At 41.2% G+C, this 27,254-nt stretch overlaps 1 protein-coding gene and 1 pseudogene across 5 annotated transcripts in view; both read left to right on the top strand.

Moving 5' to 3' along the window:
• Positions 1-17,764, top strand: part of ESRP1 (epithelial splicing regulatory protein 1) — a 54,435-nt gene extending 36,671 nt beyond the window's left edge. For 2 of the 5 annotated variants that reach the window (XM_041769653.1, XM_041769648.1), the window contains exons 14-16: positions 3,212-3,362; positions 7,370-7,479; positions 16,234-17,764. In XM_041769653.1, the coding sequence (XP_041625587.1) occupies positions 3,212-3,362; positions 7,370-7,444 (226 nt within the window). In that variant the 3' untranslated portion in view covers positions 7,445-7,479; positions 16,234-17,764. The remainder of the gene's footprint in view (positions 1-3,211; positions 3,363-7,369; positions 7,480-16,233) is intronic. The other 3 variants (XM_041769651.1, XM_041769650.1, XM_041769652.1) reach the window with 3 other exon arrangements.
• A 3,092-nt stretch (positions 17,765-20,856) lies between these two features.
• On the top strand, positions 20,857-21,036 carry LOC121499208 (annotated as a pseudogene).
• The last annotated feature ends 6,218 nt before the right edge of the window (positions 21,037-27,254 follow it).

Raw genomic sequence — 27,254 nt, 5'->3', positions numbered from 1 at the left:
GTATTCTTTCCTCATCAAATTGTCTTAAAACCCTTGGCAAAACTCAAATGAACCACACATGACAAATGTAAGGGTTTATTTCTGGCTACTCAATTCCCTCTCATTGACCATTGCCTACCTTTATGGAAAGACCACTCCGTCTTGATTACTGTAGCTCTACAGTAACTTTTGAATTTAGCAAATGTAATTCTGGCGTTGTTCTTTTCCAAAAGAGTGTAGCTCTCCTGAGTCCTTTGCATTTCCATGTATGTCTTAGGTTCAGTTTTTTTGCTTTGTGTAAAAAACCACTTGAAATTTTGATAGCTATTAAATTGAATCTAGGTGTCAGACAATGTCATTTTAACAACATTAAGCCTCCTGTTTATGAACACGGGTTGTCTTTCCTTGTATTTAGATTCTTATTTTAAGCAATATCTTTTAGTTTTCAGTGTACAAGTCTAGCCATTCCTGAGTTATTTTTTCCTTTTTTTTTTTTTTAATGCTATTGTGAATAGAATTGCTTTCTTTCTTTTTTTTTTTTTTTTTTTTTTTTGAAGATTTTATTTATTCATGAGAGGCAGAGAGAAAGAGGCAGAGACACAGGCAGAGGGAGAAGCAGGCTCCATGTAGAGAGCCTGATGCGGGACTCAATCACACCCTGGGTTGAAGGCAGGCACCAAACCACTGAGCCACCCAGGGATCCCCTGGAATTGCTTGCTTTCTTTTTTTGGAATTGCTTTCTTAATGTCCTATTTGTGTTTTCACTGTAGTGTGTAAAAATGAAATTGATCTAGTTTATTGATTTTTTTTGTATCTTACAACCTTACTGAATTGGTTTTTTGGGTTTAGCTTTTTTTTTTTTTTTTTAATTCTTGATTTTCTACATAGGAGCTTACTCTATGTCTTATCCCCCCTTTATTTAAAAGATTTTATTTGAGAGAAAGAGTGAGTAAGAGAGAGGGCATGAGCAGGGGCAGATGAAGATGCGAAGCAGATTCCCCACTGAGCTGGGAACTTGATGCAGGGCTGGGTCCCAGAACCCGGAGATCATGACCTGAGTGGAAGTCAGACACTTCACCGACTGAGCTACCCAAGTGCCCCCTATATATCTTGTCATTTTTATTTTATAAATTATTTTTGTTGATTCTTATTTCAATAATCTGAAGGACTTTCGCATTTAGGTTGTTAGAAAATGCTTATTCTCATGTCCTGTCAGGTAGATACACAATTATTTAATTTTCTTAAGATGCCTCGCGTCTAGCAGGAATCCTAATGCAATAAACAAGGATGTGATTCCAAGGTTAGGGTTCATGAGAATGGGTGCTACCTTAGAGATGCTGAACATAATTGTCACTTAAAACCTTACATTTCCAGTTGGGTAACTTTTATTTTTCTATTTTGTCCTGTTTGTATTTTGAAAGTACTAGGCAACTAGACTTAATTTATAGGAGATCTTTAGCCAGAGAACTAGAATGTGCCAGGACGGAGTCACAGAAGTAAGTTGTAACAATCTGAGTCTCTTACTTAGTCCGTGTGAAAAACCTAATAACTATTGAATACACAGAGAAGGCTTGGTAGTCTTTGAAAATTAGTGTCTATCATGTATTTGACATGAGCAGAATATGGTCTTTGAGTGAATGGTGGTTGAAGAATCTAGGTGACTCTTCTGGTTTGGTGAAGAGCTAACTGGTTGTGTGACCTTTGGGAAATTACTTAACTCTTAGTTTCTGTTTCTGCCTCTGTAAAAATGAAGAGGTGTGTCTGAGTGATGGCTTAATTTCTACTCAGGTGTAAAGTTCAGCATTCCCTGTCTGTGCTCTCCTAGTTTGCACGTAGTCTCTAAATAGGCTCTCCTCATACAGAGTTGTAAACATCTCGCAAGTAATTCTGTTATGCAAACAAGTTGAGGCTCACTGTTTTATAGATTTAAAAGTTAAGGGCAGCTTGATGTCACAGAATATTTTCAGGCTCTGATATTTTTTTTAAATGATGGAATGATGGTTATGGAAATAATAACAAGAATGAGGTAATAAATTACTTCTCTTCTTCATTTTAATGATTTATGGAATAATTTTGATATATCAATAAATCTGAAGAACAATTCTGTGAAACTAGGAAAGTGCTGTTATCCCCATTTTGCAAATGATGAAATCGAATTTCAGAGAAATTAAGTGACTTGCTTAAAGTTCCTATGCTAGTAAAGAAATGGAGTCTGGAACTATATGCACATCTTGCAACATTCCTATTAACCCCTCAGTTTGGATTATGTGGGATAGATAATCTCAAAGATTTTTCGTCCCTTCCATTATGTGTTTACTGGTCTTTAAAATTGGATAATTACCTACTTAGATTTATGAGATTTAATAATCTGAAGCTGTGGGTCTTTATTGCTCTTTAAGCTAATAAGGTCTTTAAAAAAAATTTCTCTATATATTTTCAATTATGGGTATCTGGCCACTAATTGTGATGGAAAACAGATTGGTGGGGGGATAGGATGAAACTCATTTCATAATATGGTAATCACTAGAGTTGCCACATAAGGAATAATTATGTATTCACTTGGCTTGTTCTCCTTGGAGATAATTGCTGCAGATACATTAGCAGATGCAAGCATCAATTTTCCCCTCGTGTTAATGGTGATTGATTTAATTTGTTATGCGTCCCTTCCAATTTACCCACTTTACTACCTTTTTTTTTTCCTGTCAGGTTGGAAGAACTAACGAGTGCTATAGTACTTTGTGTTTTGTGCTGCACAATTGCTTGTATATATGGGTAGAGCTGTCTATTCTTTGGAGCAAAAACTTTGGATACTTTTGGTCACTGTGGCTATGGTTCTTAGAAGTCCTTTGGATTCATGCCTTTCCATGCCTTACTCTTCGGGTAACAAGCCAGTTAATCATCAATGAGCTGGGCTTTGGAAATGGTGCTTTGTGGTTGAGTGACTGTGAAGGCTTAATTCTCTCCTTCCTGGCCCTTTAGGAATCTCAGAACCAGATCTCTGGGCACGCTTTGCACTTAACTCTGTATTAACTGTTCTACTTTTAACTTTTGGCTTTTGTGGAAATGTGGGGCAGATGAGCTACGGTGTTCTTACCTGTCCTGGGAGAGAGAGCTGAAAATTCTAAGAAAGAGCACCTTGAGAAAGTCTGTTTCCTTAAGTAACGGATGTTTTTAGAGTAAATATTGGATATTGTCTATTCCTGTTGGTTCACTGTGCTTTCTCTCCCTTTAGCTCCCCAGGTTCGCCCACTAGTCTTGGCTACTTCCCTACAGCTGCTAGTCTTAGCGGCGTCCCTCCACAGCCTGGCACGGTGGTCAGAATGCAGGGCCTGGCCTACAATACTGGAGTTAAGGAAATTCTTAACTTCTTCCAAGGTTACCAGGTCAGTAGCTTGAAGAAGAAAAATACACAGTGCCCTTATTACTTAAGTTGGTTTGCCTAAAAAGAATGCGGCCAGGAAAGAAGCACATTCTCCAAACCTTGTGTGTACCTGGGCTAACAGATTTGCGTACAGAGGCAAAAAGAACCAGTGTCAAAGTCAGGGGGACTAGCTGGTTGTCTGAGTGCTGACTTCAGACTCACCCCTTTGACAAAATGAGGGCTTCTCCGTGCTCTTCGGATTGTCTCAACGTGATCCGTTGGTGCTCTTCTCTGAAAATTGGGCTACTTTGGGAAAGCTCTTTAGAGCACACAGTAGTGTGGATCATTTCATCTAGAATAGGATTGGCTGAGAAGGAGTTTTCCTCAAGGTCAAATTCTTAACTAAACAACACCAAAAGGTACTTAAACATGAAGTTGGAGTATTTAAAAAGTGGTTAGAAGCCTCTGCCTAACCTGGAAAAAAACCAAAGGAGACTGAATTTTTAGATGCTAACTTACTAAAATGAGCTGTAGGATAATTAGCCTTTTATGAAATGATCTGCCCTAATTCTTGTGAAACGAATTTACTCCTACCAGATTTTTCTACCATTGCCCATGTCCATCAGTTTTCTGACTCAAGCTAAAAAAAAAAAAAAAAAGAGGTGTTTCTTGATAAGAGCTCTTTAATGTAAGAATTTCCTCAATGCCATCTCATTTGAGCACTCGCCATTCCTTCCTCAAATCATGGAATTATCTAGAACCCGAATTCCTTTCCTACAATGTCTAAAAATCAGTATCCTGAAGCTTTTTATATTGCATTCATAGCAAAAATTATCTTTCTTCTTGGAGCTGAACTTTGCTTGAGTCTCTAGAGCTGAGAAGTGTTTACAGACATAAACGTCAAATCCTAAAATAGGCCTTGAGCGTTTACAGTACAGCGTTGTATGGGTTGTGCCTACAAAGGCTGTTTCGCTATTCGAATGGGTCTACAAACTTGGCATCCGTGAATCATGGAGGATTGTCGAGTTCAGCTAAAATGATCTCAGTGGAGATGTTGCAAAGCCACCAAGTTACTATGATGGTCTTGTGGGCTTTTAACATAGAAAGTATTTTCTGGCAAATGAAGAAAATCTAAGGAAGGTTGGACAAAGGCTTTTTTTGTTGTTGTTGTTTTGTTTTGTTTTGTTTTGTTTTGTTTTGGGTACTGTGTGGCTTAACACATTCTTACTAGAAGTAAGATTTTTTCAGAAATCAGTGAGTCTTTCTCCCATTATCTGGGAGAAATCTTCTAAGTCCCGCCCCCCCCCTCAGTGGATGCCTGAAATTGCAGATAGTATCAAACCCTTCTTACATATGCTTCTTACTTTTGCATGCCTATGTTGTTTATGTGAGGTCCAGTGAGAGATTAATAATAATGAAGTACTGTAATGAGAGAGATGTGAATGTGGTCATTCCCTCAAACTATCTTACTGTAGTGTCCTCACCCTTGTTATGATAAGATGGTATGGGAAGATAAAATGCCTGTGTGGCGAGAGGAAATGAGGTGGGTGATGTAGCATGGTGATGTAGTGTTAGGATCCTCTGCTTCCTTTGGAGGGTAACTGAAATTGCTGATAAGGGGGACTATTGGAGATACTTTACTTCTTCCCTAAACCATTATGCTGCCTGTCGGGAGCTCTTGCAGGACTAAACAAAGTGACTTTCTAACCTTCTTATGAGATTCATGAGATTATGAAAGGAATAGAGCATATTACTGAAGGCTATTGAAGAGACTGCTTAATGTGACCAAGATTAACATTGGAGTTTATATTTTCTCCCAATGTTTTCCAATTCTAGAAAGTTACAGGCAGTTTTAAGTTTTAGGAGTCAGCTGAAGTAATTTTCTTTTTTGTTTTGACTAGCCAACTTTTACCTCCACACTGAATAGAATTAAGTGGTCGTATGCATAAATTAATCATGACATTAAACAAAATTGCTGTCATGAGGAATTCGGTGACTGGCTTTTGTGGGTATTTATTTTACTAGAAACAAAGCAATTTCTAGATTTATTGCTAAAAGATTGACATGCTTCAGAGTTGAGATCAGATAACTTAAGTTTGTAGCAGTTTATCTTCTAGTAGCTTCTTGGGAATCAATGAAGGTTAGAGTTATCTGGTATAATCAGAACTAAGAAGATTGTGCAAAATTATTTCATCCCAAGGCACTTGGCCTTCATTGCTCAATTGCTTAGAGTTTATGAACTGGATCACCAAATTAGGATTACGTAGGAACCTGTGGTGCTTGGCTAGCTCAGTCAGTAAACCATGTAACTCTTGATCTCAGGGTTGTGAGTTCAAGCGCCATGTTGGCCATAAAGCCTACTTTAAAAAAGGAAAAAAAGATTACATAGGAACCTCACCCAATTAAGAATATCAAATTATTCAGTGTCTTCAGTAATTTGAGCTTTAAGGCACTTCCAGTGCATGCATCCAAAATCTTTTGTATCATTCTTAGGTAAAGGCTCTTATTTTCTGTCTTTGGGAGTCTGTGTTGTCTTATTTATTTTTTTTTTTTTAAAGTACTCCGCTATTTTGGAACTAGCCACTAGCTATAGGATTTCAGATTGTTCAGGTGTAGCTTTACCATAAGACTGAATCAGTGAAGGATGACTTAAACAAAACTGTTCTCTTAAGTGTATTCTGTGTTTGTCTTTATTTACAAGCATTTTTCTTGATTTTTTTTTTTTTATTTAATAAGTTTTCATTTGATTTCTGGTTATTTATGATATGGTTATGTAATATATTCAAATAATTAAGCAAATATGTGGTAATAATTGGTTGCATGAATGAAATCTCTTGATAGTTTGATTTTGCCTTTAAAAAATATCTTGAGGTAATAATGGCATATGTCATTTTCTATAAACCTTATATTTAAATACAATTTTTGGATGAATGTTTCTTCTACCCTTAGCAAAATTCCTTGTATTTCAATTTATTTTTTCTATACTTCATATGTGGGGAGGGGATGTAAAGCAAGAACAGGCAAGGACTTACCAAAAGGGAAGAATTCTGACAGCCAAAACAAAATGAAGGAAGTGGGTTCTGCTTTCAAATCTAATTTGAAATGTGAGCCAACCACCTGGTTGGCTCAGTTGGAAGAGCATGTGACTCTTGATCTCAGGGTCATGAGTTTGAGCCCCACATTGAGTATGGAAATTATTTTTTAAAAAAAATATATAAGACAAATTCTGTAATTTTGTAAAGTTAAAGTGCCCAGGTTGGGCCCATTTTGATAAATGAGATTTATAGAATGAGGACTGAATATAAGAAGACAAGCTACTGTGAAGATACTTGGTCAGGAGAATGTCATTTTGGTCATGAAAATAAATTTGTATCTATATTTTAGTTAATAGGCCTCTTAGCCTAGACTCTCCAAATCCTTACATAATTCCTTTAACTCTATTTGCTCTTTGCTTTACCCTTGACTGTTAATGGTTTTGCATTTTCAGTAGTGGTAGTTTTGTTTCTTTTCAAAATACTGACTTTAATCAGTAACCCTTTGGGCCTTTCACTGCTGATATTTTTGCTTACTGTCCTTCTGAGAGAATTAGGCTGATATTACAAGTAGCATCTAATATTTAAAGTTCACAGAGTTATTTGCAGATGCTAGCCTTATTGAGCAATACCTTGCAAATCGTTGGTACTCAGCTATTTTCTATCTAGTCACCCTGTGGTATCCTGGAAACTGTACTGTTAGCAAGATCTGAAAGTTTTGGTGTTTATTGTGTTACGTTATTCTTTTCTTATCCCTGTGTTCAATCTAACTTCTTTCTTAAAAGGAAGTTTTATGATATTTAGACATGTTAAGTTGGACATGGCGACTTGGGATGAGTGGTTACGTATGTGGGTCATACCAGAGTTTTAACCTGTTTCCTATAGTCTAAGTAGAGTATGATACTGTTGGTAGATCTATTCACTTGAAATACTAATTATCATCCATAGTGGCAGTTTGTCCATCTTTTGATCCTGTTTGTTCTAACTTGCATTTTAGTATGCAGCCGATGATGGACTTGTACACACAAATGACCATGCCAGGAATCTACCCAAAGAATGGGTTTGTATTTAAGGGCCCCAGCAGTTAGACCATCCTCAGAAAAGAAGGTAAGGCACTATGATGTGAAAGCTAAATCAAAAAGGGCCAAATAGAAATCACGAATCTGAATTTTTTTTTAATGGATTGGGTCAGAAGTTTCCCCTTTTATCAGGTATGATGTAGGAGTGTCAGAAATCCTGGAAGAAATGGGAAACTGGAATTTAGTGTGTCATCCAAGTGTCAAAGCAACATTTATGAATATTAATTTACGCTATTTTGAGCTAAGGGAAAAGTTTTCCACTTGGAAATTTATTTGCTGTTTTTCATGTGGAATGCAGACTGGGTATGCTGCCTTTTTTTTTTTTTTTTTTTTAACTGTGATAAAAATCACGTAACATAAAATCCATAATTTTTAAGTCTACAATTCCTGGCATTTAGTGTATTCACAACATGTGCAACCACCATCTCTATATAGTTCCAAAACCTCTTCATCTCCCCAAAAGGAGACCCCATGCCCATGAAGTAGTATCTCCCTATTTTCCTTCCCCGTGGACACTGGCAACCAATGTGCTTCCTGTCTGCATGGATTTGCCTGTACTGTATATTTCATATAAATGGAATCCTATGATATTGACTCTTTTGTGTCTGGCTGCTTTTCACTTGACACATTTTTGAGGTTGATCCTTGTTGTGGCATGTAATAGTATTCCATTCCTTTTTGTGGCTGAATAATATTCCATCATATGGATAATACCGCATTTTGTTCATTTCTCTACTGATAGACGTTTGAGTTTGTGTCTACTTTCTTGCTATTATAATAGCAAGTGCTGATATGAATACTTAATATACAAATATTTGAGTACCTGTTTTTAATTATCTTGGGTATGCATCTAGGGGTGGAGTCACTGAGTCCTACGGTAATTCTATTGAGTTGGGTGTACTTTTTCCCTTTTTTCTTTTTTTAAGTAAGTATACATAGCATATAATTAACCATTTTTCAGTGTATAGTTCAGTGGCATTGAGTGCATTCACATTATCATGTAACCATTACCACCAACTAACTCCATCTTCTCAACCTGAATTTCATTTCCCTCTTCCCTCAGCCCTTGGCAACTACCTTTCTGCTTCCTGTTTCTATGCATTTGACTATTCTTAGTACCTTGTAAATGAAATAACATAATATTTGTCTTTTCATGATTAGCTTATTTCCCTTAGCATAATATTTTTAAGGTTCATTGTCTAAATCTAGAAGAAAGGGATCCCTGATTGTTTTTGAAAATAGTGTTTTCGGGCAGCCCCGGTGGCGCAGCGGTTTAGCGCCTCCTGGAGACCCGGGATCGAGTCCCACGTCGGGCTTCCTGCATGGAGCCTGCTTCTCCCTCTGCCTGTGTCTCCACCTTTCTCTCTCTCTCTCTGAACAAATAAATACATTTTAAAAGAAAAAGAAAAGAAAATAGTTTTTTCATTGATAACCTTTTCTTAAAGGATATTGGCTTTCTGTGTGAGACTGCTTGAGATAAGGTATTAGAGGGACATGGTCAGGAATTGGTATAGCTTATTAATTTTTTTATTTTTTTATGATTGGGCTTGCTGAAATTGGTTTCCTGGAATACCATTTTTAATGTTATCATTTTCATGGCTGAGGATCCTATGGACTTTAACCATATGGATTCTAAATTGGAAAATGTGGTTCCCAGTAGTATAATGTTGTTCTTGAGAAATGACAATTGGGATCTTAGACTCTCCTTTAGAAGTTTTAGAAACCCCAGTTCTGGAATGGAGGTGATGATTCTCTGTGATTTTCTGTGAGGTTTCAAGATCTCTTGGGTACCAGAGAACATCATCCCCACATACTTTGCAGTGAGAGGTGGGCTATTTTCTAGTTTAGCTCACAATGATGGGAGCACATTATTTCGGCCTTTTGTTTTAAGATTTTATTTATTCGAGAGAAAACAAGAGGGGGGAGTGCAGAGGGAGAAGCAGACTCCCCGCTGAGCAGGAAGCCAGATGTGGGGCTCGATCCCAGGACCCTGAGATTATGATCTGAGCTGAAGGCAGCTGCTTAACTGACTGAGCCACCCAGGCATCTCTATTCCAGTCTTTTTGATACTCTTTTCGGTACACACTTTGTTATTTAAAATGTTTTTTGGTTTTTTGTTTATTAGAGAGAGAGGCAGAGACACAGGCAGAGGTAGAAGCAGGCTCCATGCAGGGAGCCTGATGTGGGACTCCATCCCCAGACCCAGGATCACACCCTGAGCCAATGGCAGTCGCCCAACTGCTGAGCCACCCAGGCGTCCCTACCATGAAATGTTCGTTATTTAACTCTTAATGCTGTTTAATGGATTTGATAAGCATACTATCTACGTAGCAAAATGAATATATTGAATAAGAAATGGCTAGAAGTGAAACTTTTTGCTATTAGAAATATCTGGGGTGCCTGGGTGGCTCCATTGGTTAAGAATCTGCCTTCAGCTCAGGTCATGATTTGGGGGTCCTGAGATCAAGCCCCATCCCACCTCCCAGAAGGGAGCCTGCTTTTCACTTTTCTCTCTGCTATTCCCCCTGCTTGTGCTCTCGCTCTCTGTCAAATAAATAAAATCTTATAATTAAAAAAATATATCCTAAATTGACTATAACCATTACTCACCCTTGATTCTATCTTATGCTTGGGGTTATGATAGAATAGCAAATCAGATGCCCTGTTAAAATCCAGATTTTTGCATTTTATTCTAATTTTAGATTAATCTTTTATGTTGAGAATTTTAAAAAATTCACATGAATTACTATGTGAAACACTTGGCATAAGTAATAAGTTACCTCATTTAATGATCTCAGTAACCCTGGGAGGTAAGGATCACAAAAGTATTGCGTGCTCATTTTTAAAAATTTGGAACATATAGACCGGTACAAAGAAGTCTCTAAAAATTCCGCCCTCCAGATATAACCACAACGAATATTTCTTTCAGCCTCTTTTTTTTGTATGCCCTCATGCAGTTTGGACCTAGTTTCTCTCCCCTTAACCTTATAGTGTGACTATATATTAATAATCAGATGTGTCATCACCAGTCATCTGTTATACCAATAGAGTGCCCTGTGCTCTCTAAGCAGTTTTATGTGTCCAGTGCTCCTTGGGCCTCATCACAGCACCGTGAGGCATCGGGGCAGGTACCCCATGCTCCATCTGACGGATGAGGACGTGAAACCCAGGAGGCTGGATAACGTTCAGAGTCACGTAGCTTATGACCAAGTGGACCAAAAGATCCATCACTTCTCGTTTCAGACTTGGTACTCTTTTTTTTTTTTTTTTAATTAAGCAAATAAGAACATGCAGAGTCAGTACTTGTAGTGGACTGAATGGTGGTCCCAAATATATATGTGTGTGTGTGTGTTTAAGATATTTATTCATGAAAGACACAGAGTGAGAAGCAGAGATACAGGCAGAGGGAGAAGCAGGCTTCTTGTGGGGAGCCCAAGGGGGACTCAATCCCGGGACCCCAGGATCACGACCTGAGCCGAAGGCAGATGCTCAACCGCTGAGCCACCCAAGTATCTCCCAAATAGATGTCTCAATTCCTGGAACCTGTGACTGTTATCTGGCCCAAAATGTAAATTAAGGATCTTGGGAGGAGGGGTTTATCCTGGATTCTCTGGGTGGGCCCTTAGTGCATAGAGGCAGAAGGAGAACAGGCAGATAGAGAAGAGGAGACAGTGCAGCTCTGGAGGCAGAGATTAGAATGATGCAGACGAAAGTCAAGGGGCATCTGAAGCCCTCAGAAGCTGAAAGAGGCGATGAATTTTCCCCAAGAGCCTCTGGAGGGTGTGCAGCCTGGCTGACGCCTTGATTTCTGACTTCTGGCTGCCAGAATTCTTTCAAGCCACCCAATTGCAGTAATTTTTTAAAAAGACTTATTTATTGGGGCACCTGGGGGGCTCAGTGGCTGAGCATCTGCCTTTGGCCCAGGACATGACCCCAGGGTCCTGGGATTGAGTCCCGCATCGGGCTTCCCACAGGGAGCCTGCTTCTCCCTCTGCCTGTGTCTCTGTGTCTCTCATGAATAAGTAAATAAAGTCTTTATTTTTTTTTAAAAAAAGATTTACTTATTTTAGAGAGAGTGAGAAAGCGCACTTGTGGTTGCAAGTTGAGGCGGGGAGGGAGAGGATCTAAGGCAGACTCCGTGCTGAGCGGGGCTCAGTCTCCCACCCCTGGGATTGTTACCTGAGCCACGATCCTGAGTCAGAGGCTCAACCGCCCCCTGAGTCACCGGGGCGCCCCGAAATTGCTGTCATTTGTTACAGCAGCCACAGGAACCTGGTAACAATAAAAATGTCTTGAAAGAACAAGGATCCCTGGGTGGCTCAGAGGTTTAGCACCTGCCTTTGGCCTGGGGCATGATCCTGGAGTCCCGGGATCGAATCCCACATCAGGCTCCCTGGGTGGAGTCTGCTTCTCCCTTTGCCTGTGTCTCTGCCTCTCTCTCTCTCTCTCTGTGTGTCTCTCTCTCACAAATAAATAAAATCTTGAAAAAAAGAAAGAAAGAAAGAAAAAGAAAGAAAAAGAAAGAAAGAAAGAAAGAAAGAAAGAAAGAAAGAAAGAAAAAGAAAGAAAGAAAGAAAGAGAAAGAAAGAAAGAAAAAGAAAGAAAGAAAGAAAGAAAAAGAAAGAAAGAAAGAACAGCGTGGTTGCTGTCACAGCGTCGGGAGCGGTGGTGAAGCCCATGAGCAGCTCAGGTGGAGAAGTTCTGCTTCACTTCTCACATAGCTTTGTCCGATCTTTGCTGCGGACCCCAAGAACTACTGGGCTGTGTCTCTTTTTTGTCCTTAAAGGCCCCCGAGGGCAGCTCACTGGCTCCTGGAGATGCCCCTGGGGAAGGAGGGTTGGGGGCTGGCTGGGGGAAGCGGCTCCTCCGGAGGCCACACTTGTGGGTGCCCCGGACCCCGAACCCCCTCCCCTCCCCCCCCCTGCCCCCGTCTCCAAGCTGACACTCCCAGTGCGTCCGGGGGCCAGGGCAAGCTCACAGATTTAAATTTGTCAGCAGATGCTTGCGTATGACCATATTTTGCGTACATGGGAGATGAGCGTATAGAGGTGCTGCTTCCCTGCTCTGTAAGATGCACGTGAACATCACTTCTTCGCATGTGACCCAACCTTGCTAGGGGGTAAGAATCCGGTGGATTAATGTGTAAACAAGTCTGGCAAACTGTAAAGTCCTATAGGTAGACAGATAACTATTTTGTTGCTGTGATCACCATCATCATTACAGGAGCAGTGCTTGTGACTATGAAGTTCCAGACATTATTCAGATTTCTACCAGTTTTTCTATTAATGTCCTTTTTCTGTTCCCTGTTGCAGCTACCTGGCCTGTCTCCGTAGTGTCCTCTAGTCTGGGTTAGTTTCTTGGTTAGTTGTTTGTCATGACCTTGACAATTTTGAGGTATTCCGCTCTCGAGGTATTTTGTGGGTGCTCCTTCAGTTTGGATTTTTTTGATATTTTTCTTGTGGCTATACCAGGGTAATGGGGTAAGAATAATAGAAAATGATAGAATAATATTTACATAATAAATATATAATTCATGTACTATAATAAAAGAATAATTATGAAAGGATAATACCATAGAGGTGATGGTATCCCAAATATCCCCTCACGTGGTATTTGGGTTGTTATACCCACGTGACATTACTGGCGGTAATCTTAATCTTGATAATTTGCTGAGTGAATATCCTGGTCCATTTGGGCTGCCGTCACAAATTCCATGGATTGGATGGCTTACGAACCACAACCTTCAAGTTCTCACAGTCCTGGAGGTTGGGAAGTCCAAGATGAAGTGCTGACAGTTTCCTTTGCTTTTTTGTGAAAACTTTTGTCTGTACTAGGTATTTTTGGAGGCTCTTTGTGGTTATTCCCACAACAGTTGGGTTTTGTGGAAAGACAAAACAAGACCCAACAAACAAAAACTATGTTGCTCTCGTTTGGAGGGAGGGTATCTTCCATACCTGGCCTCTTCAGTGTATCGTTTAGATGGCTTTGTGGATGAAAATGATCTGTCTTTTGTAATATATAATTTTTTGGGGGGGGGATCAGTATAGTGACTCATTTTAGTTTCTGGCCAAAAAAGAAGCTTTCAAAAGTAGAGAGGATTTTTCTCTTTCTCTTCCAACTAGTATTTATAATATTGGGCAACAATAGCTAAGTAAATGCTTATTGTTGATTTAAGTAACAAAAAGGCTATCAAACAAATTTTCTTTAAGGAATCTGAGTTATGGGTTTTACTTTATCTTACATATGAGGAAGAAGAAACTGTTCCTTTGTCCTAACAAAGAAATCTCACAAAAGACTTAAATTTTTCAGAAAAGAGATTTCAGAATTACTATAAAGAAATAAAATATTACAACTAATCAGAACTGTAGGCTTTTTGAGGGGTTAGCGTCATGCCACAGGGCTTAACACCAATTGGTGAAATCTGGATTTTTTTTTTTAAGGTTTATTTATTTTTAGAGAGCATGGGGGAAGGGCAAATGGAGAAGCAGACTCTCATGCTGAGATCATGACCTGAGCCAAAATCAAGAGTTGAACATGTAGCTGCCCGAGCCACCCAGGTACCCCAAAACCCAAATATCTTAAAAGATTTCTTTGGGGACGCCTGGATGGCTCAGTGGTTGAGCGCCTGCCTTTGGCCCAGGGGGTGATCTTGGGGTCCTGGGATTGAGTCCCGCATAGGGGTCCCCACAGGGAGCCTGCTTTTCCCTCTGCCTGTGTCTCTGCCTCTGTGTGTATGTGTGTGTGTGTGTGTGTGTGTGTCATAAATAAATAAAATCTTAAAAAAAGATTTTTTGTACATGGTACTTTCGATGACAGTATGCAAAATAAAACATTTTTAAAAACAGATTTCACTGGAAAGGAATGACAGATTTGTGAACATTTGCAGTTGTAATTCAAAATTATCTTTGCATAATAGTTTCCTGTTTTACTGTCCACTTTTCTGCACCTAAAGGAGAATAGGAAACTTTAGTTTTTTGTTTGTTTTGGAGGTTTTTGTTGTGTGGGGGGGGAACAGTTGGAGGTTTTTCAGGGTTTGTCTTTTGCTAGCAGCTTAGAGTCTACAGTTTCATTGCTAAATACTAAAATTGCATTAGATACTACTGGGATTAAAAAGCAGGCTTGAGAAGGTTAGACTTCTAATTTCTTTCAGACTTTTCTACATTTTCACAGAATATGAAGGTATAATTTTCAGCAAATAAGTTGATTTCTTACTAGAATAACAATAATACGAGCTGGGAATGACGAAGTTTTAATTTATTAACTGATGACAGACCCAGGGTTGACGGACTTGCCTGAATCCAAGGGTACTCTTGGCCAACCTCTATCCATGACGTACTCCCAGCAACACTTGGATTCCTGGGAGTCCAATTTAAGTCCAGAAGCAAGCCAGGAACTGAGCTTCACTGGCCTGGCCTTAAGTCCGTTTCAGAAAACACCATTGCCAGAGACATACAGGGCTCTGATTGGTCGTGTATGTCATTGTTGGGCTCCATTGTAAAGTTGCCGTGTTATGGGCTTGAGGATGGATGATGGGACAGATGTCATTTAAGGAAAATCCAAGTGTTCTTGCCAAAAGTAGGATACAGTAGATCTTAGACAGTTGTATTGCTAGGCCATTGATAGAAATTTTATTTGTATTTGGTATCCAAGGAGAAGCTTTCGATGTATCGTGTTTAAAATATAATCACTTTGTAAACCACATTTTTAAAAATATATTTATTTATGAGAGACAGAGAGACAGAGACACAGGCAGAGGGATAAACAGGCTCCTCACAGAGAGCCCAATGTGGAACTCAATCCCAGGACCCTGGGGTCATGTCCTGAGCCAAAGGTAGACACTCAACCACTGAGCCACTCAAGCATCCCTGTAAACCACATTTTAAGGATGAATTCTAACAAATATTTCTGTTTTTTTAAATACCTGATTCTAAATTTGTATCAGTTTTTGAATCTCTTATTAAAGGAAATCTAACCTTGGCTACAATATCAAACTGGCCATACGAACTTCTGAACTCTGAAGAGCTGTTCTCGTTTCTATCTGCAGTCCTGTTTCCCATCTATGTGTGAAAGTATGCACGATATACCCAGTTAAAGTTTTCACTTTAAAGAAGTTTTTGTGTGGTGTGTAAGTGAAATAGCGTAATAGAGCCAATCTGCGTTCACATTCTGGACCTGCTGATTAGTGATTTAATCGCTCTGGGCCTCCATTTTCCCATCTGTATAATGGGGATAACATGGTAATCCAATAGGGTAGTTGTGGGGATAAATGAATTAATCCACAGGAAGGTTGTTAATTAGCTAGTCACTGACATACAGAGTTTTTGTCTCCTATAACGCCATGCCCTGGGGCTTCTTACTCAAATATTTTTGTTTCACATTATTTGAAATTTCTTCTACTAGAATTTAAATTTTTAGAATTTCGAATTTTTTAAAAATGGTCTTAATGGTTTTAATAATGGTATCGAGCCTCTGCTGTCAAAAGAATGCTGTGGTAACGTGGGGACCCAGACCAAGGAATGTCTGTGTGTGAATAGACGTAAAATGGTCTCTGCACAGAGGAGCTGAGTGAAGGTGAAAACATCCACGTTATCACACGTGGAAATACAAAGGATTGGGGAATTGTGGAAATGCCAGCTATGTCCGTGTAAAATAAAAATTTGGACCACCTTAAGGCTTTTTAGACCTTTTGTAATTCAAAATTATTTTTTTATAGCTCCCAATAATTGAAAAATTTAGAGACTAATATTTCCATTTGTTTTTTTTTGTTTGTTTGTTTTCCCCAGTGTTTGAAAGATGTGTGGTGATCCCGAAACCGTCAGATACGACAACTTCTAGCAACGTCAGGGGAAGTTTGTCTACACTCAGGCTGCAGTATTTTCAGCAAACATGATTGGACAGTGGGCTTTTGCCCTATCTTTGGGTAGAGTAAAAAATTTGAGCCAGTGAAGCCAAATCCTTGTAGCAAGCAGCATGCCTGGCTCCTTGCTGGTTGCAAATAGGCATTTAAAATGTGAATTTGAAATCGGGTGACGCCATTACTTCCAGCTAACATGGCATCATGAGTATTTCCTAAGTTTTAAGTCTTGGACCAAAAAAAATATTAGCGTCTACCATCTCCATGAGGAACTCTGTCGTGGAAGCTTCCTTCGTGTGTTTCCATTGTTCATTCTCCATCTCCCAGTCTTCTGCACAAGCGTGCCCTCTTCCTAAGTCATTCAAGAATAAGGTCTTGGGATCTTTAAGTCACAAACTTAAGAAAAGAAATAAAACGAATATTTTCCCACTGCCTTGGCCCTCATGATGTCTTGCAGTTAAGCCAATGAAACTTGACTTTTAACACACCTTGGGATAAATCAGAAGATCTTGCGCACCCACCACCAAACATTCATAGCTTAAAAGTCGCATCGTTTTCTTCACGTACCAGTTTGTAAATAAGAACTAACTAGGGGCCAAAATGCGAAACCAAAAATGAAGCAGCTATGTGTAGTTAGTCATTTCTAGTTTAAACTGTAACGGAACATTGTGGCTTCGTATGTGTTATTTTATATTGTACTTTTCCCATTACTGATGGTTTGGACTTTAATAAGAGAAATCCCATAGTTTTTAATATCGTAAAATGAGACTATTTGAACAGTGTATTCTAGAAAGCAATATACTAACTGAAGTGAATGCTTGTATATATTAAGATAGAGCCTTAAACCTTTCTCTCTAATGCCTTAACTGTCAAATAATTAAAACTTTTAAAAGCGTAGGATTATAGTCAGCATGCTGGACTGAGAGGTAAACACTGAAGCGGTTAGAGCAGCTATTGATGCTGTCAGTGTTTAGCACTATGTGTTTAGCTACAAAAGTGCAATATTAGACACTAGCTAGCTAGTACTGCTGCCTCGCGTAACTCCAAAGAGGAAAATAGGATCTGATTAAGTGTACATGCGTTTCTTAAGTTCCTCCTGTTGTCCTTAGCGTTTGGATGCAATGCCCTGCAGATTTATGTGGCTGCTATTTTTATTTACTTTGCATTACTTTGATTAACATCTTGAATGGAGAGCCAAACGTTCCCTCTTCACCTGACCAGCAATGGCCCTTTAACTGCAGTAGGAAAAAAAAAAAAATAGAAAACCATTTTGTGTGAAGATTGGTGACAACTGGCACTTAAGATCGGAAAAAGAGTTGTTTATACCGGATGCTTTAAGATGCTGTCTGCCCAAACCTCTGAAAGACTTTAAGATAGGAAGTAATATCTAACCACACAATACCATTGAGTTTTCGTAGAATTGTTACATTTGATAATAAAAACCTGCCCGTTTAATCTCAGAATGTGTGTTCATGCTTATTACTGGAAGAGTTCAGGTCATGGAGGAAGGGTAGGAGTAAGCCGTCTTTTTCCAAGGTGGTAAGCTTTTGTTTTGTTTTTTCCCGTTTGCCATAAGGATTTGTAAAAGCTATCAAGGAGAAATGCACTCCACATACAGTTCTTTTTCTTAAGATTTTATTTATTCGTGAGAGAGGCAGAGACCTAGGCAGAGGAGCCCGACGCGGGACTCAATCCCAGGACCCCGGGATCATGGCCTGAGCCAAAGGCAGACACTCAACCACCGAGCCCCCCGGGCGCCCCCCAGATACAGTTCTAACAAGCACCTTTATTTTTTTTTTTTTTAATTTTTTTTTATTTATTTATGATAGTCACAGAGAGAGAGAGAGGCAGAGACACAGGCGGAGGGAGAAGCAGGCTCCATGCACCGGGAGCCCGATGTGGGATTCGATCCTGGGTCTCCAGGATCGCGCCCTGGGCCAAAGGCAGGCGCCAAACCGCTGCGCCACCCAGGGATCCCTAACAAGCACCTTTAAAGCATAAATCATTGAAACTTTGATCTTGAAATGTTTAGCTGTTAAAGAAACCATTTTGCCCTTGCAGTGTATCACTGGTGCTCTGTTTGACCACGTAAAAACCCACATAAGCCCCGTAAAGCTAGCAAGACCTAGCGCCTTGCCTCCGAGTCCCACCTGGGGCTCCTGGGGCTCCCTGGGCTCCCGGGGCTCCTTGCCGGCTCCTGCAATCTTCTCAAATCCGAATTCTCACCGGTCCTCAGGGCCCCAGTTAGGTCTTGCCTGAGCTCTGCTGCTTGGGAGCCGGTGTGTTGGCATCACCCGGCCCGCACCAGCTTGTTGCAGGCCCAAGCACATCACTCCCACTTGAGACCGTGACCCCCCCCCCCAGTGGGAAGTAAGCCTGCATTTCCGTCTGTCTGGCCCCTTTCTGTCCTCACGGGATGCGAAGTGGCGATGTGAAGTGGCGGCCACCCAGGAAGGGTGCTCAGCCCTGCCTCGCCCATGCCCCTGGCACCTGACCTCACTGCGTCTCTGCCATCCTCCACAAGGGTGCAGCTCTGACCACCTTCCTCGTCTCTGCAGGCATTTAACATCGTCCAGTCCCCCCCACCCTTTTTTTTTTTTTTTAAGATTTTATTTATTCATGGGAGACGCAGGCAGAGGGAAAAGCAGGCTCCTTGCGGGATCACCACCTGGGCGGAGGCAGACGCCAACCCCTGAGCCCCCAGGCGCCCCTATTCCCATCCCTGAACCAAAGAGTTGTCTGTGCTAAGCTCATTGTTCCATTTACCTCCCTTACATAGCACACATGTAGCTGCTCTTCTCATGGCAGAAAAAATTAGGAAGATGTGGAGTAAGGGAAGGAAGAAAACGTGAGCGCAAAGAGGACCAGAGTATATGAGACCTTTAAGGCCCATCTCCTGGTTTGTAGCTGATGGCACAACTTCTCTCTACTTTTCCCAGTGCCTGGGGACAGACGGAAGTAGAGCGCGGAACACTTTGTACTATTTTCCCGGCCTCCACTATGATGAACTCCAAGCCCATCTTGCCTCACGTCCCTTTCCATTTTCCCTGTTGTGTTCTTTTGGAGCAAATCCTTTGGGTCAAGTTTAAAATGGGGCACCTGGCGGCTGCAGGCCAATACTCCGTTGGAAGCACATGGGACTCTCGATCTCAGGGTCGTGAGTTCGAGCCTCACGTTGGGTGTAGACATTAAAGAATAAACGATCTCCAAGGTAAAAATTGGGCTACCCTAGTAGGTGATGCTGACAAGCAGAGGAGAAGAACCGAACTGAACTGGAGGAGCCCCTGGGTGGCACAGTTGGTTAAGTGTCTCACTTAGGTTCAGGTTGTGATCTTGGGTCCTTGGGGTCCTGGGGTCCTTGGAGCCCCGGGTCAGGCTGTGCACTCAGCAGGGGAGTCTGCTTCCCCCCCTGCTCCCTCCGCCCTGGCTCATGCTCTCTCTCAAATAGATAAAATCTTAAAAATCACTGAACCGAAAAAAAAATTTAAAAAAAATCACTGAACCACTGGAAATAATCTGTTTATGGGTGTCTTCGGTTCAAGGCTGAATCTGATCTGTTCATGCTATAGTCTCTGTGTTGATCCAGGGGGACCAAGACTAGACAGGAGATGTTCTAAACTCTCAAGACCAGAAGGCAATCAGGATGAACTTGGAGAGCAAGAGCACTAAGTGGGTGCCTTGGGGAGAGAACTGGTTTTCTACATTGGTTCTGCTTCCTTGGTGTGGAGAGACACCGTGAGAGCCAAGATCCCAAAGCGTGGGCCTAGGGGGAAGGAAAGGTTCAGAAGCAAACTGCTTGACTTGCCCTGAGCTTAGACCTAACTTTTGTCCTTCTTTCAATGTAGTTCAGCACGTTTCCATTTGGTGGAACGTGGAGGGATATTTAGAGCCAAAAACCAAGCTGGGAGTCATTACATTGGAAGAGTAAGGTTTGGAGACGGTTGCTGTGGTTACCACTCCCACTTGCTCCTCCTCCTAGCACCGCACACACAGTGTCGCAGGGCAGGGCTTCATGGTGCTCCTTTGGCCTTTCTACTTTATCACCAGCCTGCCACTAAGTCACCACCTGAATTATTCAGTAGCTGCATGTTGTTGCTGTTTGAGGAGTGAATGCAGGTAAATGGGTAACAAAACTTCTGGTTACACACTTGAATCTGAGCCAGTGTTTTATTTTTTTTAGACTTTTTAAAGATTTTATTTATTTATTCATGAGAGACACACAGAGAGAGGGAGATTGAGAGGGGCAGAGGGAGAAGCAGGCTCCATGCAGGGAGCCCAATGTGGGACTTGATCCTGGGTCTTCAGGATCACGCCCTGGGCTGAAGGCGGCGCTAAACTGCTGAGCCACCCGGGCTGCCCTGAGCCGGTGTTTTATAACCCAAACCCGGATGGTAGTAGAATTCAACAGCAAAAAGCACATTTAAAAAATTAATGTAGGGGCTCCTGGGTGGCTCAGTCAGTGGAGTGTGCAACTCTTGATCTCAGGGTCGTGAGTTTGAGCCCTGCATTGGGTCCAGAGATAAGTCAAATAAAAAAAAAACTTAAAATGCGTATCGCTTCTCAGCCTTTTGGCTAAGATCAAGTGTCGTATGCGTTCTATCAGTTTAATATCTGTTACGTCTTCTCTCCAAGGACAATATATTAAATGGGTTTTTGGAGCAGGGAGATGGAATAGGAGTTTGCTCCGGGCACCGTCCGGCTCTTGCAGGTATCCAGGAACAGCGCACCTCCTTCGGGACAACAGTGGGAAAAAGGAAAAAATCAATGTGAAATTCTGAGCTTGTTCTTGTAGCCTCCCTTGTGATTCGCTCTTCCCTTCCTTTTTAAAATTTTTTTATTTTTTTTAATTTAAAGATTTTATTTATTTATTCACGAGAGACAAAGAGAGAGGCAGAGACCCAGGCAGAGGGAGAAGCAGGCTCCACTCAGGGAGCCCAACATGGGACTCGATCCCGGGACCCTGGGGTCACGCCCTGGGCCCAAGGCAGATGCTCAACCACTGAGTCCCCCAGGCGGCCCTGAATGAACAAGTTTATGTTCATTCCCGAAAGTGAAAACAAATGGGATTCTAAAAAATACTACTAATAAAAAAGGTAATTCTATACAGCTTTAAGAATGTTTATAAATTTCCTCAAATTAAAAAAAAGAATGTTTATAAATTTAAATGTTACTAAATAGCAAAAACTGTTTTTCTTTAGCATCATTAAAAATGTAAAAATATATCAATCCGGTTATTTGTGAGATGCTTTTTATATTGAAGTCCACATCCAAAGAGAGACAGTTTGGTATAAGATGCACCTAAACGTGATGATTTTGGCTGCTTCTGCCGCCTGCTGGACATGCAGTGCTACTGGTTCCTCGGGGTCCTATTCTCAGCCCCAGGGTTTATCTAAGATTCCAAAAGGATTTTAAAAATTTATCTATAAACCCCTGGGTGGTTCAGTGTCTGCCTTAGGCTCAAGTCACGACCCCAGTGTCCTGGGGTGGAGCCCATGTCGGCTCCCAGCTCAGTGGGGAGTCTTTCTCCCTCTCCCATTCCAGCTACTTGTGCTCTCTCAACTAAATTAAATATATATATTTTAAAGATGTTTTTTATTTATTCCTGAGAGACAGGAAATTATTTATTCCTGGGCCAAAGGCAGATGCTCAACCACTGAGCCACCCAGTCGTCCCTCAACTAAATAAAATCTTAAAGAAAACATTATATTTGAATTATGTCATAATTGATGGACTTTTTACAGTATTTAAAAAATAAATGTTATTCCAATTCACCTATTACACATAAACTGTCATGTTGCTGAGTCATGATTTTGGTGGAAAACAATTTTCCTCCCCAAATCATTATGCTCTTTTGGTTTTAAGATACCTATAATTTGGAAGTGTGATTAGTTCTCAACAAGGGCAGGTCTAGATATGCCTGGTAAGTCATCTGCCCCGGCGGAGCAGTAGTGCAGTGTTAGCTCCAGGAGAGCTCAAGGCCAAGCCAGGTCCGGCCTGAGCGCTTCACAGCCTGCTGAAACAGCAGAAACAGCTTGATATGTTGGGGCTCTAGAAATGACAGATTCTTCTTCCGAGTTAGTGCAATTGAGGTGTTCCAGGAGCACCTGGTATCTCACTGCCTTCCCTCTAGCATAAGAAAGAATTTAATCTGTTAATGACATGTTCCCAGAAAGCCTGAAGGTGGGACACCTGGGTGACTCAGGGGTGGAGCATCTGCCTTCAGCTCAGGGCAGGGTGACCACAGGGTCCTGGGATCCAGTCCCACATCGGGCTTCCCGCAGGGAGCCTGCTTCTCCCTCTGCCTGTGTCTCTGCCTCTCTCTGTGTCTCTCATGAATAAATAAATAAAATCTTAAAAAAAAAAAAAAAAAGAACCCTGAAGGCAATCAATGCTAGGTGGCTTTCAGGGGGCAGTCTCCATCCATATAAATAGAGCTGCCACAGTTAGCAAAAACAAAACACCAGGCCAAACTGAAGGAAAAAGCTAAATACTCAATTAAATGGGAATTTCAGACAAAAACATAATTTTTAGTATTAAATATGGCCCAATATTACATGGGACATAGTTATACTAAAGCGTCCCGTATTTTATCTGGCAACTCTAATATAATTCAAATCAATTCAATTTCACAACTATTTTGAGGGTTTACTATCTGAAAGAAGGGAGGAAAGAATCTTGGTACAAAGTCAGCAAACTATGTCTACTAAAATAGAAGATTTGCTGAGAAATTCTCAATAAGAGACCACTAAGTACCAAAAACGTTTCACTTTTATTTATTTATTTATTTTTAATTTTTTTCTTTCACTTTTATTAAGTATTGTTTCATATGACCAGTTTGGTCAAAAATCTCTTCCTAGAGGAGTTTTAACTCTAGAAAAACCTGAACGCCAGAAAATGTCCTAAGATACCTAATATGTCCAATTAAAACATATATAAATAGAACACACAGGTTTAAAAAAGATTTTATTTGGGGTTCCTGGGTCACTCAGCAGCTGAGCATCAGCCTTCAGCTCAGGGCATGATCCTGGGGTCCTGGGGATCCCCTGCAGGGAGCCTGCTTCTCCCTCTGCCTGTGTCTCTGCCTCTCTCTGTGTCTCTCATGAATAAATAAAATCTTTTAAAAAGAAATAAAAAAAGATTTTATTTGAAAGAGAGAAGGAACACAAGCAGGGGAAGGGCAGAGGGACAGGAGAGGGAGAAGCAGACTCCCCACTGAGCAGAGAGCCCAACGGACACAGGGCTCGATCCCAGGACCCCGGATCGTGACCTGAGCCAAAGGCAGGTGCTTAACCCACTGAGCCACCCAGGCGCCCCTAAAGAGAACACACGTTATTATATATAATTGGGAGGATTATACATTTCATAGTTCGACTCTGCTTATATGCCTGTCAGTGGAAAAGGACAGCACGTCCTTATGAGGAGTGACCATAGGGAGAAGGTATTCAGGAGGCTGGGAAGCCACAGCTTCAAACAAGGAGGACAAAGTGAGGCGTGAGGCACTTGAGAAACAACCGCAGGAGCAACTGACAGTATCACCCTTCATCCCCTTTCTAAAGACAAGGTACAGGGAAGAAAAACCCTCATTAAGCTAAAATCACAATCAGAACTAGTGAACAGAATAGCTTCAAACCAAGGGGTTTGTTCTCATCGAGACTGCCGAATATACAATTTATGTTGGTCTTCTAAGTCACACCTACATTATCATCAACTTTTAAGTCAATCTCCAAAATATTTGTCTACAATGTGTTTTCAGAGAGTTGAAAGTATGGGGATCAAACATGACCACAACACAAGCCTGAATATAACGGTGGTAAAGGTGTTACATGTTTCAAACCTGAATTGATCACATTTGGCTCAGACTTCACAAAGGAGATGGTGTTTGAGAATAATGTAAATATGCTGCTAACCAACAGATCATTAAGGCTTTATTACATAATAACGATAAAACGAAATTCCATATCTTTAATAGAAGAAAAACTGAACTGATGCAAGGATTTACTAATTCTGTTCTGTTACTATTAATAAGATGAAGCATTTGGTTTTTCTTTTGATTTTTTGAATTAATTTTATTTTTTTATTTTTTATTTTTTAAAAAGATTTATTTATTTATTTATGATAGACATAGAGAGAGAGAGAGGCAGAGACACAGGAGGAGGGAGAAGCAGGTTCCATGCCGGGAGCCGGACGTGGGACTCATCTCGGGACTCCAGGATCGCGCCCTGGGCCAAAGGCAGGTGCTAAACTGCTGAGCCACCCAGGGATCCCTGTATTTTTTGAATTAATTTTAAAGATTTTATTTATTTGAGAGAGAGAAAGAGAGTGAGAGAGAGAGAGAGAGAGAGAGGAAGCAGGAGCACAGGGGAGGGGGAGAGGGAGAAGGAGAAGCTGACTCACTGATGAGCAGGTAAACAGATGCAGGGCTCCATCCTGGGACTCTGGGATCAAGACCTGAATCAAAGGCAGATGCTTAACCATCTGAGCCACCCAGGTGCCCCAAGTTGAAGCATTTGATAAAAGAATGTTTTTGAAATAGACTTTGCCTGCATTTTGTTGGTTTCAAGCAGGTAAGTCCCCAGGGGTTTCTATTTTATGTTCTTCTCACATCTTGGCAGCACACTATACTTGGCATATAAAAACTACATGATTAATTTCAAAATAGAAACCTCAGGAATCATCTTCAACTCATCACGTATCACGTCCAATTTGTCATCAGGTGCTGTAGATTTTATCTCCGGCATTCTTTGAGTCCATTCTCTTTGAACATTTTTGTTTCCATGACCTTATTCCGAGTCTTTGTTCCTTACCCAGTGTACTGCAATAACCTCCTAAGTTCCATTTCCATGATTTAACTTCTTAAAACAAAGAGCATTTTATATCACTCCCTAAAAATATCCATTGCATACAGAAGGGATCCTGAAACTTCCAAAGTTGGCAGAAAATCATACTGTTCTTCGAGAGCATATTGCAAATAAAAGACCACTTGGGACAGCAATAGGCCTTTAGGATTGGTCAAGGTGAGGCAAAAGGCAATGAAATGACCCTTCAGACTTTGGACTGAAAACTGGCAGTGCATGATTGCAAAGGTAAGATGATAATCAAGTTATCACCAGAAATGATCTTTGGGCCATGCGTCCCCTGCCTGTGCCCACTGCCATCTGGAAGCAGCTGGTATTAGAGAATCATGGATTGAGCTGCTGAAAACTAAGGTATGATGTCTCCTGCAAGGCAACATCTTGAGCACTTAGGGTTCTATCTTTTCAGATTACATATATATTTTGGGAAAAAAAGCCTATTTCTCTCAGAGCAAAAGGAGAGATTGGGGGGAAATAGAACGTTCCATTGTCATTTTCCTTATGTGGAAGTCTCACAGTTCAGGGAAGAACAATGGGGAACACAGTCAGGATTCCACTGATTCCTTTTTTTTTTTTTTTTAAAGATTGCATTTATTCATTCATGAGAGACACAGACAGAGAGAGAGAGAGGCAGAGATACAGGCAGAGGGAGAAGCAGGCTCCATGCAGGGAGTCCAATTGGGGATTCGATCCCAGGACTTCAGGACCAGGCCCTGGGCCGAAGGCAGCGCTAAACGGCTGGGGCCCCCCTGGGCTGTCCAGGATTCCACTGATTCCTAACTCAAGACTGAATGATGATCTTTCTTCTTTCATGATTCCGTTTCCGTTTAAGAGGCTGTTTTCCCTCTGTGCCTGCTGCTGTTTAGAGCAGGCACATTTGCACGTAAGCCCCTCACCCGGAGGGGATCATGAGGGAACTGTAGGAGGAATGGCCATCACCCCAAGACTCTTGGAAAACAGCTGGCCTCAGTGGCCACGTGCTGTTCTCCAGGGAGGTGCAGCTGTCGCAGGAAGGGTCATCTGATAAGGCGGACACTCTGGTATCTCTTGCCCATGACTATGCATGCCCTCCCCCACCCTGTGGTTTCAAGGTCCACACGTTCTGTTCTCTCTGCTTTGATTCCCCGTCTTTTTGGGTCTACGGGCACCCTCAGCCGTGATTCTTAATCCTGGTCCAGTGTTGTTTCCAGGCAAGACATATATACAGGCAACAAAGGCATAGAAAGCGTTCCTGGAACGGATTTTTGCACAGCACTGACATGTAATGCACACATCCTCATTGATTTTTCTTTTCAGACTCTCAATGTTTTGCAAACCTGCTGGGTAGAAGTGTGATGTGCGTAAGTTGTTTTAACTTGCACTTCTGTGATTCACGTTCTTACACTTCAACCAGGTTCGTATGCACTGAGTTGCCTGTTGACTTTCACGTCTTAATTTGTAGTTCTTTATATATTTTAGAATATTTGTACATTGTATGTGTGTCAAATGTGTTTTCACATCCTTGATTTTAAATATTTTTAAGGATGTCTTTTATGCCACCAAACATTCTAATAATACTACTTTTGAATGTAGTAAGCATTCTTTTCCTTCATGGTATGTACATTCCATTGCTCCTTTGAAAAATCCGTCCTGCTGAAATAATAAGGCATTCTCCACCGTGTTTCTTTTTTTTTTTAAGTTTTTATTTATGATAGTCACACACAGAGAGAGAGAGAGGCAGAGACACAGGCAGAGGGAGAAGCAGGCTCCATGCACCGGGAGCCCGACGTGGGATTCGATCCCGGGTCTCCAGGATCGGGCCCTGGGCCAAAGGCAGGCGCCAAACCGCTGCGCCACCCAGGGATCCCTCCACCGTGTTTCTAACTCCTGGTCCAGTGCTGTGTCCCGGCAAGGCCTACTTACAGGCGACCGAATGCATAAAAAGAGTTCCTGAAACTGTTTTTTGCCCAACTCTGAAAAGCCATAGCTTCTCTCAAACTATCCTAACTTGACAAGGGCGCTATGAGGGGAATCCTGCCGCCTGCTCAGAATGGGACGTCCATAATTACCCCAGGACTTCAGTGAGTCCTAGTGGTTTTTTTTTTTTTTCCATGCTCTA

This window comes from Vulpes lagopus, chromosome 9, assembly GCF_018345385.1.
Source record: "Vulpes lagopus strain Blue_001 chromosome 9, ASM1834538v1, whole genome shotgun sequence".
In the NCBI taxonomy this organism is placed as follows: domain Eukaryota; kingdom Metazoa; phylum Chordata; class Mammalia; order Carnivora; family Canidae; genus Vulpes; species Vulpes lagopus.
Note: the sequence above shows the minus strand (reverse complement) of the source record. Positions and strands in the feature narration are given on the sequence as shown.